Below are 17,545 nucleotides of genomic sequence, written 5' to 3' on the forward strand. Positions count from 1 at the left end.
GGGCTTGGTTAATGACCAATAATTAAACTCAAAATGGCCAAAATTTTATATTTTGAATACATTTTTTATTTATCAAATAAAAAGCATAGAGGAAATAACCAGCATAAAGCTGATCATCATCATACTACTTGCAGAACAGAAGAAGCATAGAGAGAAAAAATAGCAAGAAAACCCTTCTAACATAAATAATACAGATAGAAAAGACCCAACTGAGCAGAAAGGAACTTACTTTTGCTAAGGTCCCTCCCTCTGTCCGCATTAGAGAGAGAGAGAGAGTTTGCACGTATGTCACAGCGACTATGGTGGAGGGCTGGTGAAGATGATGGCAGCTCTCTGCGAGGATGGCACATATGGACTCAATTGTGGCCGCAAGAGCGACAGAATATCAGTTTTACATGTCAAACTGACAGAATCAGCCTTTAAAGCGCTAGAAAACTACCAAAACTGTAAGGTGAGTGCTGGAAAACTTACAGCTTTATGGAGAGAAATGGAAAGCCAGAGCTTGCTCGCCCAAAAAAAGGCATTCGATGTGTCAAATTGTTTTATTCCTCTCTAAACAATGCAACATCTCCTAAAAGTTGATACATGTTTTCAGTTGGTTGATGTCCTTGCAGAATTGATTGGAAAATCTTTTTAATAAAGAAAAAAAGACTCTACGGGGTGAACATTATGCCAACACACCATTGAACTCTCTGCTTGTAATTTGAGCACTAAAATCACATTTAATGACTTTTAATACCTTTATGAAGTCTGAGTGATTGATAAAGCGTATATAAACTGGATTAAAGCTATATTGTTGTTTAGGTTGTATGTTTTATTGTGTTTTATCCTCGAAATATGAGCTACAATGCTAACGGATAGTTAAAACTTTTATCTACGAACGAATAACGTCGATTCAGCTGTCTGTCATTTCGACATTTTGATCATTTTAGTTAGTTTACATTCTCTTTAAAGTAAATATTTCGTGTTACATACGAAAAAGTGTTTGGGTTTGACGAAAATTAAAGTTTGGTGAGCTAGCTGATAGCACGGCTAATGTTACTAGCTGGCAGTCCTCCAACAATGATTAAGTTCATAAATGTGGCGATATTTCTGTTATTTGTTTTTATAGTCATGAGTCTTAGTCCAAATAAATATGGTTTAGAATCACAATAAGACCAAATAGCATCTAGGTTTGTTTAATTAACGTCTAAATATGGTTGCTGAGCTAGCTAGTTAGCTTAGAAGACTTATACACACCTGAGGAGTTTAATGATTTATTAAGATAAACTGTGTCGTTTTATACCATAAACGTTGTTTATTATGTGCTAGGCAAACATATTTATCTTTAAAAAACATAGTGAATAATTAATTCTTGTTCAGAAAGGAGTTTTTTGCTTTTGATGTGTGGCATGTGACTAAGTGGGGAAACCCATTACTTTGGCTTAAACATTTAAATAGGACAAATCATCTTCCTTCCATGTAATTTTGATAAACTTTCTAAACTAGTCCTGACCACAAATGATGTGTATAATTATTCCCATTTGGGTCATTTAAGAGAGTAGTGCAATGGGTGAGTTAGATGTGTAAATCTGTTATGAATGTCACTAAGATAAGGAAATTGATAAAACAAAAAAAGACCTTCTGGGCATTTCTATCATTTCAAAAGCCTGAAAGAGTTTCTATTGGCTTACTAGGAGAAATCAGGCAGCTTCAGTGAAGAGCTGCATTGTCTGGATTTTTTTTTTTAAAGCTCTACGCTGCTCAAAGTGCTTACGAGGCAGTGTTTGACTTAAAGCTACAGCTGGCCCGTTGTAAAAAAGAAGGAAAAAAAAAACTGCGCCGGGTTCATAGAGATGGTTCATTCGAATCCTGAAAGGCCAAATGCAGCTAAACATTTAGGCTCAAGATTTGCTTTGGGTTGTGGATAATTTGGACATTAACCCATTGCATCTGAACCGGGCCACCTATGAAGTTAAAGTCAACCAATTTTGTTTGGAATTTCTCTCAAAAGAGTTAAGTTGAACCTTGAAGCCTGTTTGGGACTAAATTTAGCTTAGTAATCCATCAAGTTCCTGGCTGCTTTAGACTGGCACTGTTTGCCTTTGTTGATTAGGACTTGCAGTTTGGTTGACGCTCAAAATGTTACAACACACCATCGGTAAGGCCAAGTCTTAAGCGAAACGTGCCATTCTGTTGATTTTTATCTTGCACTATTATAGTATTTATTAATATTTTGCTGTTATTTTAATTTTAGTTTAAGTGATTTTATGTGGTTTTGTCAATTTTATTAGTTTTTGTTAAATATTTTTATTTCCGTTAGTTGCCAAGGAAATCTTTCTATATTCATTTAACTGTCCTAAATTAAATTTTTCTATATTTAGTATATAACTTTATTTCAGTTAACAAAAATGCTTTTTAATAGTTTTAGTTTTCCGAGCAAATCTCATGCCGTTCAGTTGACGATATCTAACGTGATTGGAATAAATGTTACGGCAAAATATTCAAAGGCTGCCGAAGGTTACATAACACTCGTGTTGTGTATTAAGTGTCATGTTAGTGTAAAGAATGTAGTGATCATATCCTGCAGGGCTTAGCATCCTCCTATATTAATCGGATAGTAGTTAAGGGATTACTTACTTCATCCGTACCATACCTTCTCTAGCTTTAGCATAATACTGCAAAATAGACAGAATGCTTAATGTACTTTAAGTGTCTCCAGCTAGCTTGATTAACTGACCAGAATTTGTTTTTTACAGTATCTTGTTGTCATGTTCCAGATCTGTTTGTCTTCCAGCTACCGTTTTCAGCTGAGCTTGTGGTTAATCATTATTCATCTCTCGGCAATGGGACAAGACAGTCAGGGCAAAGACAGGGAATGTGTGAACCTCAGCGATGATCCTGGAGCCGTGCCTTATCTCTTGCATGGCATTAAATGTTGATAATAGGTCTTAAGTTGCGAAAGTGCGTCTGTGTTTATTTTTAATGTTTGATTTACTAAGGAAGCTGTTTTAATTACAATTCCTGTTTCTGTGGTTATTGGTGGCTGCTTTTGCTGCACAATTTGTGTTGGACATCAACAAAGAACCAAGAAGTTGTTCAAATCAGATTTTGAAATGTATTAAAATTACTCTGAACTGCATTGTCCAAAAATATGCAAATGTATGTTAAGGCTGAATTTTACTATCTTAATTATGCACGATTACATGGAAAGTGGTGTTTTATTATTTGCATTTAGCATTAGACTCCACACAGATGTGCAACCCATTTTTAAGAGTTGAGAACCAGTGGTTTAGGCTTCCAGATCATCCGAAAGCTAAATCGTGCTTCTTCGTACTCCTGTGTAATGTGATCTGATCAAGTCTGTGTGCAAGTGTGCTTGGGGGGGGTGGGGACTTGTGAAACTTATCTGCTTAAACAAGCCTTTGCAGATGGAGGAGGCTTTGGGCAGTATTTGAATATAACTAAAGGTGTATGGTTGCAGGGAAGTGAAGGGTTTGGTTTATGTATGTGCATCTGTTCCTTTAACAATGAAATGAATTCTGCACAGAATGTACTCTAAACATGAGACTTGGAAAAAAAATCACGCCTGTTCCAGTAGAAATGGCAGTTCATGTTCAAGTTTATGGTATTTTGAGAGAATTAGTAGGTCTTGCTGGTATTCTATGCATGCAGAAGTTGCTTTATAGTTGCACTAATCTCATTGTTTTTTCATAGTTTTTCTTAATATAAAGGGGTCATGAATTGATAAATCAACTTTTCCTTGAGCTTTTGATACATAAGAGGTCATCATACTATAAGAATATCCAGAACTGAAAACTTTCTTGTTAGTCCAATAAAAACTTTTATTGATACCAGGCCCAGCGAACGACTGATCCTGGAATGTGCCTATGACGGTGAAATGCCGCCTCCGCAGAACAGAAGTGAGATGAGGAGGAGAGAATAGCGAAACAACAGGACAAAAATAACATTACCTTTCAAAGGATCCTTATGCTCGGAATATGGTTATTTATTTTCAACAATGTGAATATATCAGTTGAGCTTTAGATTAGTATTCGGTATTTCACTGTAGATTCTTTGGTAAATCAATCGCAGGCTTTGCAAACAGACTTTTACAATATGACTCGACAGTAGTGCAACAACATGTAAGTTATTGTGTTAATTCTAATGCCTGATCTGATATGTAAAGATTCATGTGAAGTCAGATGTTCTTTACTGTGTGTCAATAAATCAAACCAGTGATTAAACGGTCAGCTTCAGTAGTAGGATGACAATAATCTGTTATTTCAGGTGATTTAAATTATATAAAGAAAGCGATTAAAGAACGCTCCCTTTGCAATCGCTCGAGCTGTCAATCAAACAGTGCGAGTTTATCAATGACTGAGTTCTGGACATGCGCCAAAACTCTCGTTTTATTCAATGAATCTCTTAGTTTTATCGTATTTGCACTGTTAGTTACGACGAAAGCATTCGTTAGTGTGCAGAAATTGAGTTGCAATGACGAAATCACTGCTTTCATGCGCTCAACATGTCTGTGATCGGCTACAGCGTTCATCACTGCAACCTTTCATGCCATGATCTAAATATAATGCCATAGATCTATGCACTTTTCACGATTAGTTAACCTTGAGAGCTGTAATAGTAAAAACGTGCTAAAAAGAGAGAGTAATACTTTGCTATTTCAAATGGAAAGATGTTAGCCAATCACAGCAGTGGGCGTTTACACTGAGGTCTCACAGCAGACACGCCCCTTAAAACAGAGCGTTTAAATAAGAGGGCTAAAATCAGGGTAGTAAAAATGCCTTTTATTTTTAAATTATTACATTTTTTTTTTTATGTAAAAAGCATACTTGCATTATAAGCGCAGCCCAGGAAACATTATAAAACAATAAAACGATGCAGTTCACCATTTTAAATTAGCAAAATAACCATTTGGTTACCTATATTAAATGTTTTGGTGGATTAAATCAGTTTTAAGTGGCTCCAGATAGCACACAAACATCTGCAAGACCTAGAGAGTGCTTCGTCTGGAAAGCATCTGCTGTGTACAAACATCTGAGAAACGTCAGTTTTAAGTACATTCTAAATCATAAACATCTTAAAAACATTTTCTAAATGTCTATTTAGCATCTGACAGGAAACGTTCTAGAAACGTTTTGCAGATGAGCAAACACTCTAAAAAATACATCGTCCAGATGTAAACACGCACATCAAATAGACATCTCTGAGATGTACGTGTTCTGTCAGGGGCAGGTTTAATTTATTAATTTTTTTGTGAATCTTTTCCAGAATGCACCATCCTCACAGGCGACGATACGTTTTCAGGGTCTTCAAGGGGTAAGTTGACTTTTCATCGCTTGTGGAATAGACATGTTGATAGGAGTTTTACAGCATCTTAATGAGTATCATCACTGGCTGAAGGTTGGGAGTTACTCATCAAAGCACCCTGAAATTGTGGACCTGGTGTCTTAATAGAGAGCCCTCCGCCTTCAGTGGTTTTATTGTTTAACCTCTGACCCTGCGCACCATGCTGTAGTTTACATCAGACGCTGTGTGACTATAAATACTGGGTTGGCGAGTACGATTCCGGTTTTACGCTCATGAATACTCTCTCTAAATACATAGTCTACTTAACTAGTGTCTGTGCTGCAATCTGGCTGTTCTGACACAATGAGTCTGTTCCAAAACTTCCTTGCTATCTAGGTAGCCATCTTCTTAGGCAACATACATCAACAGTGATGGATAGGTGAATAATTTATAACGCTCTACATGGGCGGCAGTACTTTTAACTGTCAGTCAAGCACATCGCAAATAGTGCTCTTCATGAGAACTGCACAGAAGACTTTACTAATGTTAACCGTTGATTCCAGTAGTTTTGCATTAGCATGTTGCTATTCTAATAACTCTAAAAACACAAATGTATGAAATTACAAGTAGGTGATTAGAAGTGTTGTAGTGTTTGTTAATATATTGAGTTCACTTTTATTTTTATATTTTCATTTTAGTTTATATTTTAATAATTTTATGGTGATTATGTGCTTTTGTCAGTTTTATTAGTTTTTGTTGTTTTGTTCAATATTTCTATTTTAATTTTAGTTTAAGTAATTTTAGTACGTCAACTTAAACTTATATTGGTTAGTTGCCAGAAAAAGTTCTAATTTGTTTAACTTAATCTTATGTTGTTGTTTTTTAATCTATTATTTATATTTTATTTCAGCTTTTTCATGTTAATGAAAACTGTTTTTCATAGTTTTAGATTACATTACATAAAAGTTATTGGTATTAAGTGAATTTTTAACTGTATTTTCTCTCAACTCCATCTGCCATATTGGCACTGTGGGATTGCCTACTTGATGGATATATGCAATGCTACCTTAAAATTTGTCCAAAACTAGGTATAAGGCAGCATAATTGCTGCTTTTTTAAACTATGATGCCTTAAATTACTGTTTAGGTAGCTCACTTGTGTTTTGACAAGCTAGTATTAGTAATTTTTTGGATGATTACCCATATTAGCATTCAAGTAATTAAACTTGGTTTTATCTCCACCCCTTCAGCGCATTAAAATCCCAACGACAGATGCTTCCGATGGCTCTCATAACTTCGACTTTTATCTGTCCAACTTTGGCAAAGACAATCCTCAAGGAAGCTTTGAGTGTATCCACCAGTACATATCTAGGTAAGGGCAGAGTGAATTTCTAGTGTCAAAAACTACTTCTCATTTTGCTGTTGTTTCTTATTTTTAACCACTCTTTTGTGCTTATTAGCTCTGGAGCCCCCCATCTGTCCTCCCAGGGAACGATTCAAGACAAAATCACAGTGTGTGCCACCAATGACTCCTACCAGGTGACCAAAGTACGTGTGACCAAAGCAGAGGAGGATAAAAGCAAGAACAGCACCAAATTCATCAAACCTGGAGGACCATTCAGAGGTTTGATATTCATCCAACGCATTATATATGTCCTGTAACATGCACACACAAACACATTCTGGTCACTTGGATAAGGGGAGTACCCAGTATTACATTAATCCAAAGTTAAAAATGACCCTAGGTTAACAATCAAGCTTGTGAAAGGCTCATAAAGGATTTTCTCACTGGATTTTTTTTTTTTTTTTTTAGATGTCCGTCCAGTTTAAATTAGCATTTCAAGCATTTCCATATAATTTCTGGCTATAGTTTCAATCGAGATGTTTCTGTTTCAAAGAATCTTTCTGCACACCTGATGATTATCTACACAGGATGCGGTTTTCTTTTCGGTTTCTGTTTTCATTCCATTTTAGATGTGCGTGTAATACGTTATATATACTTGCTCATTGTCAGATTGAAATAGATTAATAAACATGTAATTTTGTGATCTCCCATCATGCAGATCTCCTCATTTTTCTCACAGACCTGTAACACTCGGCCAGTTCAGTTGTCCTGGCCAGTTCAGTTGTCCTGAACAGTTGTCCAGTTCAGTTGTCCCTGGTCACGTAACCGTGTGCGTTAAACCAATTGGGAGATTTACAGTTAGTGATGTATGGATTAGGGTCAAGAGAAAAAGCAAGTAAAAGTTCATCCTATTTATCTGACGTGGCTAAGTCGTGGTGCACCCATGTCCCCAAGATTACCAGTGTGTCCCAGTGTTTATTGCAAAGTGGAAAGTGACAGACTGAATCATTCAAATCTTATATAGCTATTGTCACCTGCAAAGACACCTGCTTAGGTTGTTAAATGAAAGCAGTGTTTTTTGCATTTTAAAAGCTGCAGGGGGGAGACATTGCCACAACTCTAGAGACCCGTTTTATCTCATGTTTCAAAAAAAGATATTATCATTTAGGAAAAAAGGTGAACCCTTGAGGGTTTTTAGAGTGTCTTTAACTAACATTCAAATGCAGCTCATTACGTTTCACCCCTTCCAGACAAAACCTGTCTCTCAGCACCTGTTCAGCTGTCACTCCCCTCTGGGAGCCCCCGATCTCCGGACCACAGCTGGCTTCTGCTGCAAAACTGGAAAAGTCAGTTTCACTCCCCTCCCTTGGCACTGAGCCGCAGGGGAGGAGTGATCGGGTGCGTTTGCATTTTAAACGTCAAAAGGAAGTGCAAGAAAAGGAAGGCTTTGTAGCAGCTGGTGCTCAGGAAGCCTAGTCATACTCTTGTTTGTGTGGTTAACCTAAGGGACACAATCAACAGTTTGAAATCGTGCAGATTTGCCATATTATCATAAGATCTTCCCTTCCCTGATTCCTCCCAGTCTGCTGTACGTAGTTACATGTGTGATGGCCAAAGCTTATTATCCATTGACGCAAGAGTTTCATCTGACTGGCAGGAGGTGAGACAGTGAAAGTTCGCATCTAGATGTCATCAAGTCATCGGCACATGTTCGGGCAAACCGAGGGAGTGTCTGCATAAGAAGACAGTAGAATGGTTAAGGAGCCACTACCCTTAATCTCAATTTCGTAATTAAGGAAACTTTTTTTTTTTTAGGCAATGTAGGTACTTCAGTATTGTTTGAGTAGATCCTAACTTTAAAGGGGACCTATAGTGTCCCTTTTACAAGATGTAATACAAGTCTCTGGTGTCTCCAGAATGTGTCTGTGAAGTTTCAGCTCAAGATACCCCACAGATAATTTATTATAGATTGTCAAATTTGCCCCTATTTGGGTGGGAGCAAAAACACACCCTTTTTTTTTTTTTTTTTTTGTCCTTTTAAATACAAACGGGCCGCTGTGGAGCTATAACAGCTTGCAATTCGGTTATTTAACAACAACAAAGCTGGAGAATCTCATGCAGCCTTACATTGTTCAAACCGGAGTCGGACACTGATGGAGAAACTCGAAAAAGTTTTAGAATGCATCTGGATGTTTCTGAATGGTTAGTGGATAAATTTATGCAGTTGCTGTGGAGTTGATTCAACTCATCGACTAGCATGTGCCGTCATGTTAATCTTTTGTGTAAATCCAGCGTTGAATTGACCATGTTTGAAGCAGTCTGGCGTGGCATGGTAACACTTTATTACAACTACTCTTCCTTATCCTCTTCTTTTCAGACTATTTTCAAATAGTTTGAAAAAACTAGAGATATAATTCATTAAAAAGAATTTTGCAAGATTAATGTTGCACGATTAAAATTAAATGTGCAATTTCGGTCTTGTAATCCTTGGTTCTCTTGAGACTTTTAAAATGTTTTCCCAATGTAGACACTTGGTTTAGCACTAATCCTAATCTTGCACTCTGTATTGATTGGGATAGTGTGCGAATTAGCCCTCAAGTACATGGTCCACCACCACGTATAATTTATCATAAGGAATTCCGTGAAAGTATTTAAGCTATTTACTTGGATATGTCACTGTTTTAATTACCACTCTTATTTGGCCATCTCTTTGTGAATGTTTTGCATAGACAAAAAAATCCAGCACCGAAAACCGGCCCCCTCAGCCCCTGACCCGGTTCCAGAGAGGAAGCATACCACTCCCCTCAACCCAGCCAACACCATCCGCAAGTGCCTTACCAACAACCCCGTATCGCAGCGCCCGTACCGGGACCGCGTCATTCACCTCCTCGCCCTGCGCTCCTATAAGAAGCTAGAGGTGCTCGCCAGACTGCAAAGAGACGGCGTCAGCCAGAAAGACCGCAACTCTTTGGGTACTACACTACATCAGGTGAGACACCAGGCATAATGTTATTCACCAATTCATCAATTCATTTCCACTTTCCTTTGACATATAAAGAAGTTTAGGATGTTTTTTTTATGTTTTTGAATGCTGTCTTTTATGCTCACCAAGGCTGCATTTATATGATCAAAATATAGTATAACAGTAATACTGTGAAATATTAGTACAGTTTAAAATATTTTTTTTTTTATATATTTAATGGCACTTAACTTGCTGTGCAGGTTCTCTGAATGCAACTTGAGGAGTGTCATAATCATGCATATTATTTCCGGACAGAGACTTGAAGCATAGATAGCTGTGATTTGATGCTGCAAACTAATGGGCTACAGACTCACAGCACTTTTGCAGAAGCACAATGTCCTGTAATGCAAGTCACCATTTAACAGCCCAAACACAAAGACTTGCATTCACCACAGCTTAACGTATAGCACGTGGCAAATTAGTCAACCATAAATTAACCTTATTAGTGTAATTATGCACATGCATTCTCGCTCAAACAGCTCACGTGCTGAAGAGATTGGTGTAGTTCATTTCAGTTGATCTTGGTCATGTTGTTGACTGTAGTCATTTGAATGGCTTTTGTCATCAAAAGGGGCAGAAGTAGCAATTTCGGTTCTCCCCACTAGTTTCAAAGGAGAAATATCATGGTTCACAACCTTTTCTATCAAGTATAGAAGGAATTTATTCAAGCTTTGAAAAGGGAAGTATGAAACAAGCTTCTCTCCTTCTTTGGAAATGAAGGAAGGACTGAGAATCTGAAACGGTTCCTGCGCCGAGTTGTAACGTAAGAAGTAACACTATATCGCTTTGCCTAACTGTCCATTTGCATTACTATTTATAGTGTTTGTGTATCTGTTGCTCTTAAGTATGCCGACTTAAAGAGTACACAATGTACACAATATTTCATTGTGTAAGTATTCATCGTGTTCATTCTCCTTCCTATCAAATGTGTATTAGTAGTTTAGTTGCTAAAAATAAAATAAGATGAACAAATATATCATTAAAAAAACACAAGTTGTTAAAATGGTTTTGGTCATTTAAATGGGAATTTTACTAGATTGTTAGTTCAAGATGAGCTAGATTCATACTTTATTCAATGTTTGTTCAAAATCCAAGCTTGCCTTGGCAAGCACCACTAATTAAATAAAACTTCTAACCTATTTTTCTATTTTTATTCATTTAAAAATATTAAAAGAGGTCCTTTTAATAAAACATTCTATGTCCTGTATTTTAACCAAGAATCAAGAGCAATCAATGCAATATTTTCCATTTCTATAGGTGGCCAATCTAAACCCCAAGGATAACTCATATTCGCTGAAGGACTTTATCTTCCGCGAGGTCCAGAGGGACTGGCCGGGCTATACGGAGGATGAAAGGGTTCAGGTTGACCGGATCCTGGCACGGTAAGATTCACTTGTCACGTGCAATTAAAAGAAGAATGACTCTTTAGTTGAACATTTTTGAGATCCCAAGAGTATTTGGCAAAGCTGAATGTTACTTTTTTTTTTTTTCTTTTTTTTTTCTCCAACAGGAAATTGGGCTTGAATTCAGAGTCTGTCTCATCCAGCAGTCCAACCAAAGAGCCAACATCCCCACAGGTACAACACATATTTTATTGTAATTTATTAATCAAATAAACTGAAATGACTAAATAGTCTTTATTCACACTAGGGCTGGGCGATATATCGAATGCTTTTGTCACGCGCATTTCGTCAGTAAAGCCGGTTCCCTGATTACCGCTAAATCGCCATCACCTGCTTTCAAATGAAGCGCCATTTAATAGACAGAGCCGTAGTTCACTGACAAGCCACGCAATATTGCGTTCAATATCGATATGAATCGCCGTCAATATTGAACGCAATATTGCGTGGCTTGTCAGTGAACTACTATAACCAAAAAAAATATATTTTTTATTTTTATTTTGGATAACTTGATGACTGCTTGTGTTCTTGCTGCCATTGTCTGTGTACTTTTCCACAGTCTCTGTTATTGACTTCCAAATAGTCTCTTGTTTCCAAAGACTTACTTTTGGTGAAACTTTTGTGTGATCTATCTTTGAATCCATTAAATCCCAACAATAATTATATTTAACATTAGAAGCACTACTGTGACTAAAAAGCTTACACATACTGGTGTGGATTAACCATTACAGAAACATAATGATTTTTATGTGTTGTTGCAGCTGCAGAGCAAGTATGGATCTGCTACTGTAATAGATACACGCTGCTTTGAGCATGTAAGATATGCTGCTGCTGCATGAATAGACACACAGTATTTATGCATCAGTTCTAGGCAGGTGGAGCTGGGGGAGGTGAAGGGTTTCAGAGGAACTCTGATAGCACGCTGCATGTCTGCCCTACAGCAAACACTGAACCAGACTATTTAAACATTGAGCGAGCAAGCAAACTCATTGGCTGCAGGATCAGCAGACCATATATCATACAAAAATAGTCACGATTTGCACATCCATGAATTTGCAGACACAAGAATCATGTTTTGTTCCTTGCTTTTCAGAAACGCCAACCTGAGATAGACTTCATTGACCCTCTGATGCCTAAGAAGCCCCGAATCTCCCACCTCAGTAACCGAGGACCTTCCTCCTCAACTGGTCGTCATCCTTCGGAAGCTGAGGACAAAAAAAACGCACCCACGGCCGCCTGCCCTGGACCCACTTTTCGCCCTCCCCCTGTCACAGGCTCTAGTTCAAATTCCCCCAGCACGCCGGAGGGCCGGGGGTCACAGGATCTGCCCCTGGACCAGAGCTCTATATGTGGGAACTCCTCGGAGAGCTACGCGCCCCGCAGCCACACGCCTAGCCCACCCAGCCAGCCAGTTTCCACGACTTCCCCCTCATCCTTCTCCACCTGTACTGTCTCCACAACCACCATCACCTCCACCACTACCACCAGCAGTGGCCACCACGTTTCCTCTGCCGCGTCTCCTACAGCCAGCCGTGATGGCAATGGCAGCAAAAAGCCCAAGAAGTCCAAGAAGCACAAAGATAAAGATAAAGAGAGGAAGCGGGAAGGAGAGCGAGAGATGGATAAAGATAAGGACCGGAAGAGGGATAGAGCGCATCGCAAGGAGGATCACTGCGACAAGGAAGCACAGCCTAGAAAGAAACACCGGAATGAGGCGGAACATAAACACATTCCTGCCAACATCAGCCACGAATCAGACAAAGAAGGTTTGTTTTGCACTTCGTGTAGCATTTGCCATCCTCCATATGCATTTTGTGGCATTACCATTGATTAATGATGATTCATTTTAATAACAACCTATCATTGGTTGAATGAGTTCTTGAATTAAATCATTGAATCAAATTGCAACAGCACTTGATGCTGTTTGTTTACTGAGGATTTGTAAACCATACCACTAAGTAGAATAACAGCCAAAAATTTAAAAGAAAAGATCCAAAATTTATTAGCAACATGTCAGCAGTTGTGAATTAGTCATTTGTTAAGCTTATTGTCAGGCCTGATGGATAACCTGATGCTACATTTGCCTTTGAACCATGAACTTTAGTTCACAACATCGTTATTCTGTTCCTAAAGACCCAAAGATCATGTTACGTGTTGTTGTAAAATGGCAGCTTTCCATGTTTGTACATGATTGGTGTGTCTCTTTACAGCTGGCAAAGACAAGCCTGTCAACAGCACTGAACTTCCAGTCCCAACAAAGCCTGATTACATAGTGTGAGTGAACTTTGACTGCTTTATAGTGCATGTTTCTGCATAAACCCTCTGTGTTTAATTGCGTGTGCGTGTGCGTGTGTGTGCTTATTATGTGTAGTTATTATGTTCAATATACGAAAGATATGGAATCTTTGACTTAGTGGGGTCCTTTAATTTTACCCCACAAGGACAAAATCTTTTATATGAGACTAAATGTTGAATAAATTTACTATTCTGCATCCCTACACTATACCTAAACCTACCCGTCACAGGAACCTAACATAATTTTAACATATATAAAATTGTTAACGTTAAAATTACGTTATTGACTATAGTGATTTTGTCAAACATTCTTATATATGATTTTTAAGATGTTGTCTCTACACAATGTCGTAAATTCCTCATCTTACTATCTTATTGGGGTAATTTGGACCCCACAAAATAGTATAAACAAGAATGTGTGTGTGTATATACACAAACACGCATCCAATTAAAATTTAATGCAGAGGGTGCTGTCAATTGATTAAAACGAATTAATCGCACATTTCTGTAATTAATCATGATTAATTGCGCCTAACGTTTTTAATAGATTTTTTATTACAGTAATTTAAAAATTTAATATCCAAATTAATGTAGAAGCAACAAAGACAGTATATTTTAAATATTTCATCAGGTAGGAAATTGAACTGAAATTGAATAAAGTAATTTGAATAAAATTGAATAAAGAAATTAAATAAACGCTCATACAGTCTTCACTGCATAAATTATAAATTAAATATGGATTAATCCTTATTAAAGCTATAAAACTCGAGAGCAGTGAATTATTTTTTTTTGTCTTGTTTGATTAACAATAATGACAGACATCACAGCAGCAGGTTTATTAGGCCAGTGTTTCCCAACCTTGTTCCTGGAGGCACACCAACACTGCACATGATTCAAGTCATCAGCTCATTAGTAGAGACTCCAAGACCTGAAATGGGTGTGTCAGACAAAGGAAACATGCAAACTGTGCAGTGTTGGTGTGCCTCCAGGAACAGGGTTGGGAAACACTGTATTAGGCTGCTGTCACTTTAAGATCTGACACACGACACAGATCTGACACGCATCTGATGTTCTCACAACTCTTTACGGTCATTTAAGTCTTTAGTTAACTCATTTAAGAGGATACTCAACATTTTGGCATAGTTTTGTGTGTTTTTCTGTTCAAGCGTGAAAGAGAACTCAGTGTGGCCGGCACACTGTCGCATGAGTCGTGTGTGTCTGTCACACGGACAGGAGATTCACAGACCGGGTGCCAGTACAGATTTAAGTTCTGTTTTGTTTTGTTTTTTTTGCATCTTATTGCACTTGAATTGTTTTATAGTAGTTGAATGAATGATAGCGTGATCATATAATGTAACTAGCAAAAGGATGAGAAAAAGCGGATGCTGCGTTAATTGTCTTAAATATTTTTAAACTGAAAAAATGAATCGTCGTGCATTAATGCGTTAATATTAACTTTTTTTTTTCTTGAATGGACAAACCATATATAAGAAATGAGTGAAAGACCCATCTAGAGTCTGATTGTCTTTTTGTTTTATTGCAGTAAGTACACTGCAGTGATATCTATGGATCAGAGGCAGCACTATAAGGATGACTTCAATGCAGAATATGATGAGTATCGTATCCTTCATGCCCGTGTTGAGAGCGTTACGCGTCGTTTTACAAAACTGGACGCCCAGTGTAGGCGGCTAGCACCAGGAACTAAAGAGTACCAGGTAAAAGAACAAGACTTCATTTTTGTTTTATGTACTTACTGTGTGATACTTTCTTTATACAAAGAACTATAATTTCTGTATACATTTTATTTGTATTTCATGCAATAAATGTCTGTTTTTTTCCCTTCCTAACAGGAAGTACATGAACAGGTGCTGCAAGAATACAAAAAAATTAAACAAGTAAGTGTAACTGAGCATGTCTAACCCATCTGGGTCCATCGGTAAACAATCATACTGTCAAATGAAAATAGTATGTTGATACAGTTTGTTTTACAGCACAGCCCAAAATACTATGAAGAAAAACAGCGCTGCGAGTACCTGCACAACAAACTGGCCCACATCAAAAGGCTCATCGCTGACTTCGACCAGCGGAGGGCGCAGTCCTGGCTGTAGGGCAGGGGACCAAGCAAACGCCTCAGCCAATCGGTGCGCTGCTCAGCCGGAGTACCATCTTTAGGGGAGTGTGGGGATCAAACAGCTCCTTATTTATTCTATTTACAGATTCCCCACTTGCCTGTTTCCCATACCTGGCCTTCTTCATAACTCTTTTTCTTCTTTTCTCCCTTTATCATCCTTTCCCATACCTTTTATTCTTCATTCTCTTTATTTTTGAAGGACTTTTTGAAAGAAAAAAAGGACAACAAAAAAAATTAAACATTTTTGAATGCAAAAAGAAAAGTTACGCAATGCAAAACCGTGGGCCTTACAGCGCATATTTCTTGAAGCCTTTTGCACAGGGGTGATTGAGCCAGTACATGTGAAAAAATGGCCATAGAGGAGGGTGTTTCCGAGAGCCTCGAGACTTCATTTCTCCCAATGGCCCTGTTTTTTCTTTTTTTTCTTTTTTCTTTGTTTTTGAACAGCATCAGTATTCACATCCACAGTGCAAATGATGCCTTAAGGTATTAATATAGACTTGCAAGCACCCGGGGCAGTGGGGAGAAGTTATTATGACCTGGTCGCAGGTCCACCGCACATTCGTGGAAGGTGTGAGTGATGTTTGTTTGTGTGAGTGAGTGAAAAGCGAGAAAGTGGCGAGTGTAAATTGTCAGTGTTTTTGTTCATTCTTGGGAAGGTCAGAAACTACAGGAAGAGAGAGGCTCGGGGAGGAGGGTTGGATATAGACTTAAAAGAGGAAAAAAAAAAAACAGAAAACAAAAATCCCCAAAAAAAAGCTGCTATATAAATATTTTTCTTTGATCAGCCAGAGCCTTCGGGATCAACCTGGCTCATGTTACATGTTCTTAATTTGGGCTTGCTCTGTTTAAGAAAATGATCGAACCATCTTGAAGGCAAAGGTGCTACTGATTTATAAAGGAAATGCATCGAGCAGAGGCAGACCTGTATATCCATTTCAAATGTATTCATTAATTATTGCAAGTCTCAGAGCAGAGTTATTTATGAAATATGAATAGCAATATATATTATTTGTTTTTGTTTTTTGTTTTGAATTAAAAGGAATTGCTGGAATTGAGTATTGAAAAAGATACAGATCAAATTTATGAAAAAATAAAGTCTTTATTTCACGGTGATAAACTTCTTAAAGATTAAGGGAAACGTTATGTTTACAAAACCTGTGTGGTAGGAAGTTTTGCCAAAAAAAAAAAAAAAAAGTAATAAAAAGGAAACAAATCCTTTCAATCCTATGTTGATGGTCTGGAATAAGACACGTTTCTCTGAGCGACACTTTGGTATCTACAAGGCGATGGTGGTCGAACACTTGGTGTCCTCGTATATTTATTTTCTTTGATCTTTGTTTCGGGAAAATATTCAGAATGCAGCTTTGTGAATCAGCCTTGAAAATAACATTGCTTGCAATTACGGAAATTCTCACTGGATCAAATAGCTCCGTGGTGGATTCTGATTGGCTAGTTGATTCTTGAGGCTTGCTGCATCGTATTTGCACATTTTAAGATGTCGTTTTGAGATCTGAAAACAAATCATCTCTTTCGTCTTAGAATCACATTTATTCCATTATTTTCCAGTGTTGTAAATTGAAATTTAAAAACCTGAGTGAGCCATTCTCAAAATAACCATTGACAAACGTCGGTTTTCAGTATTTGGGTCGGCAGATGGCATCTTATCTGCTTCTTTAAGGGACTCACCAAGATGTTCTGTTGTGTGAGCTTCTGTTCATTTTAGTCCCCGTTTATAGACTGATCGCAATGTCTGATGACAACCAAATACGAGTCATGGCTATTTAACAGAGAAATTTAGCAGCACTTTACTTCTCAGATGCTTATTTCCTCAGCATTCAAATAGCCTCCACACTGAACCCTAAAGATTTGGGATGACACTAAGAAGTGTTGCTTGGAACGGAGAATGTGCATCTACACATGGAACTTGGTATCATTGTAATTTGGGTTGGGTGGGGAAGTATTTGGTGGTGTGTGTGCGTGTTTGACCAACACCTGTTTTCTCTGACACCACTAATGAGAGATGTTAATGTTGGATAATAAGCCAAGAATCTCATAACACTGTCA

The 17,545-nt window shown here is 37.8% G+C and overlaps 1 protein-coding gene across 1 annotated transcript; it reads left to right on the forward strand.

Annotated features, from left to right (window-relative positions):
- Positions 1-251: 251 nt before the first annotated feature.
- Positions 252-16,685, forward strand: ell2 (elongation factor for RNA polymerase II 2). The gene is made up of 12 exons (XM_067375977.1): positions 252-451; positions 5,269-5,316; positions 6,536-6,657; positions 6,746-6,909; positions 9,360-9,619; positions 10,910-11,034; positions 11,163-11,229; positions 12,146-12,818; positions 13,263-13,326; positions 14,891-15,062; positions 15,198-15,242; positions 15,339-16,685. Exons 1-12 carry the CDS (start codon positions 320-322, stop codon positions 15,453-15,455), a joined length of 1,989 nt encoding a protein of 662 aa, XP_067232078.1. The 5' UTR covers positions 252-319; the 3' UTR covers positions 15,456-16,685.
- Positions 16,686-17,545: the final 860 nt, after the last annotated feature.

Source organism: Chanodichthys erythropterus, chromosome 22, assembly GCF_024489055.1.
Source record: "Chanodichthys erythropterus isolate Z2021 chromosome 22, ASM2448905v1, whole genome shotgun sequence".
Lineage (NCBI taxonomy): Eukaryota > Metazoa > Chordata > Actinopteri > Cypriniformes > Xenocyprididae > Chanodichthys > Chanodichthys erythropterus.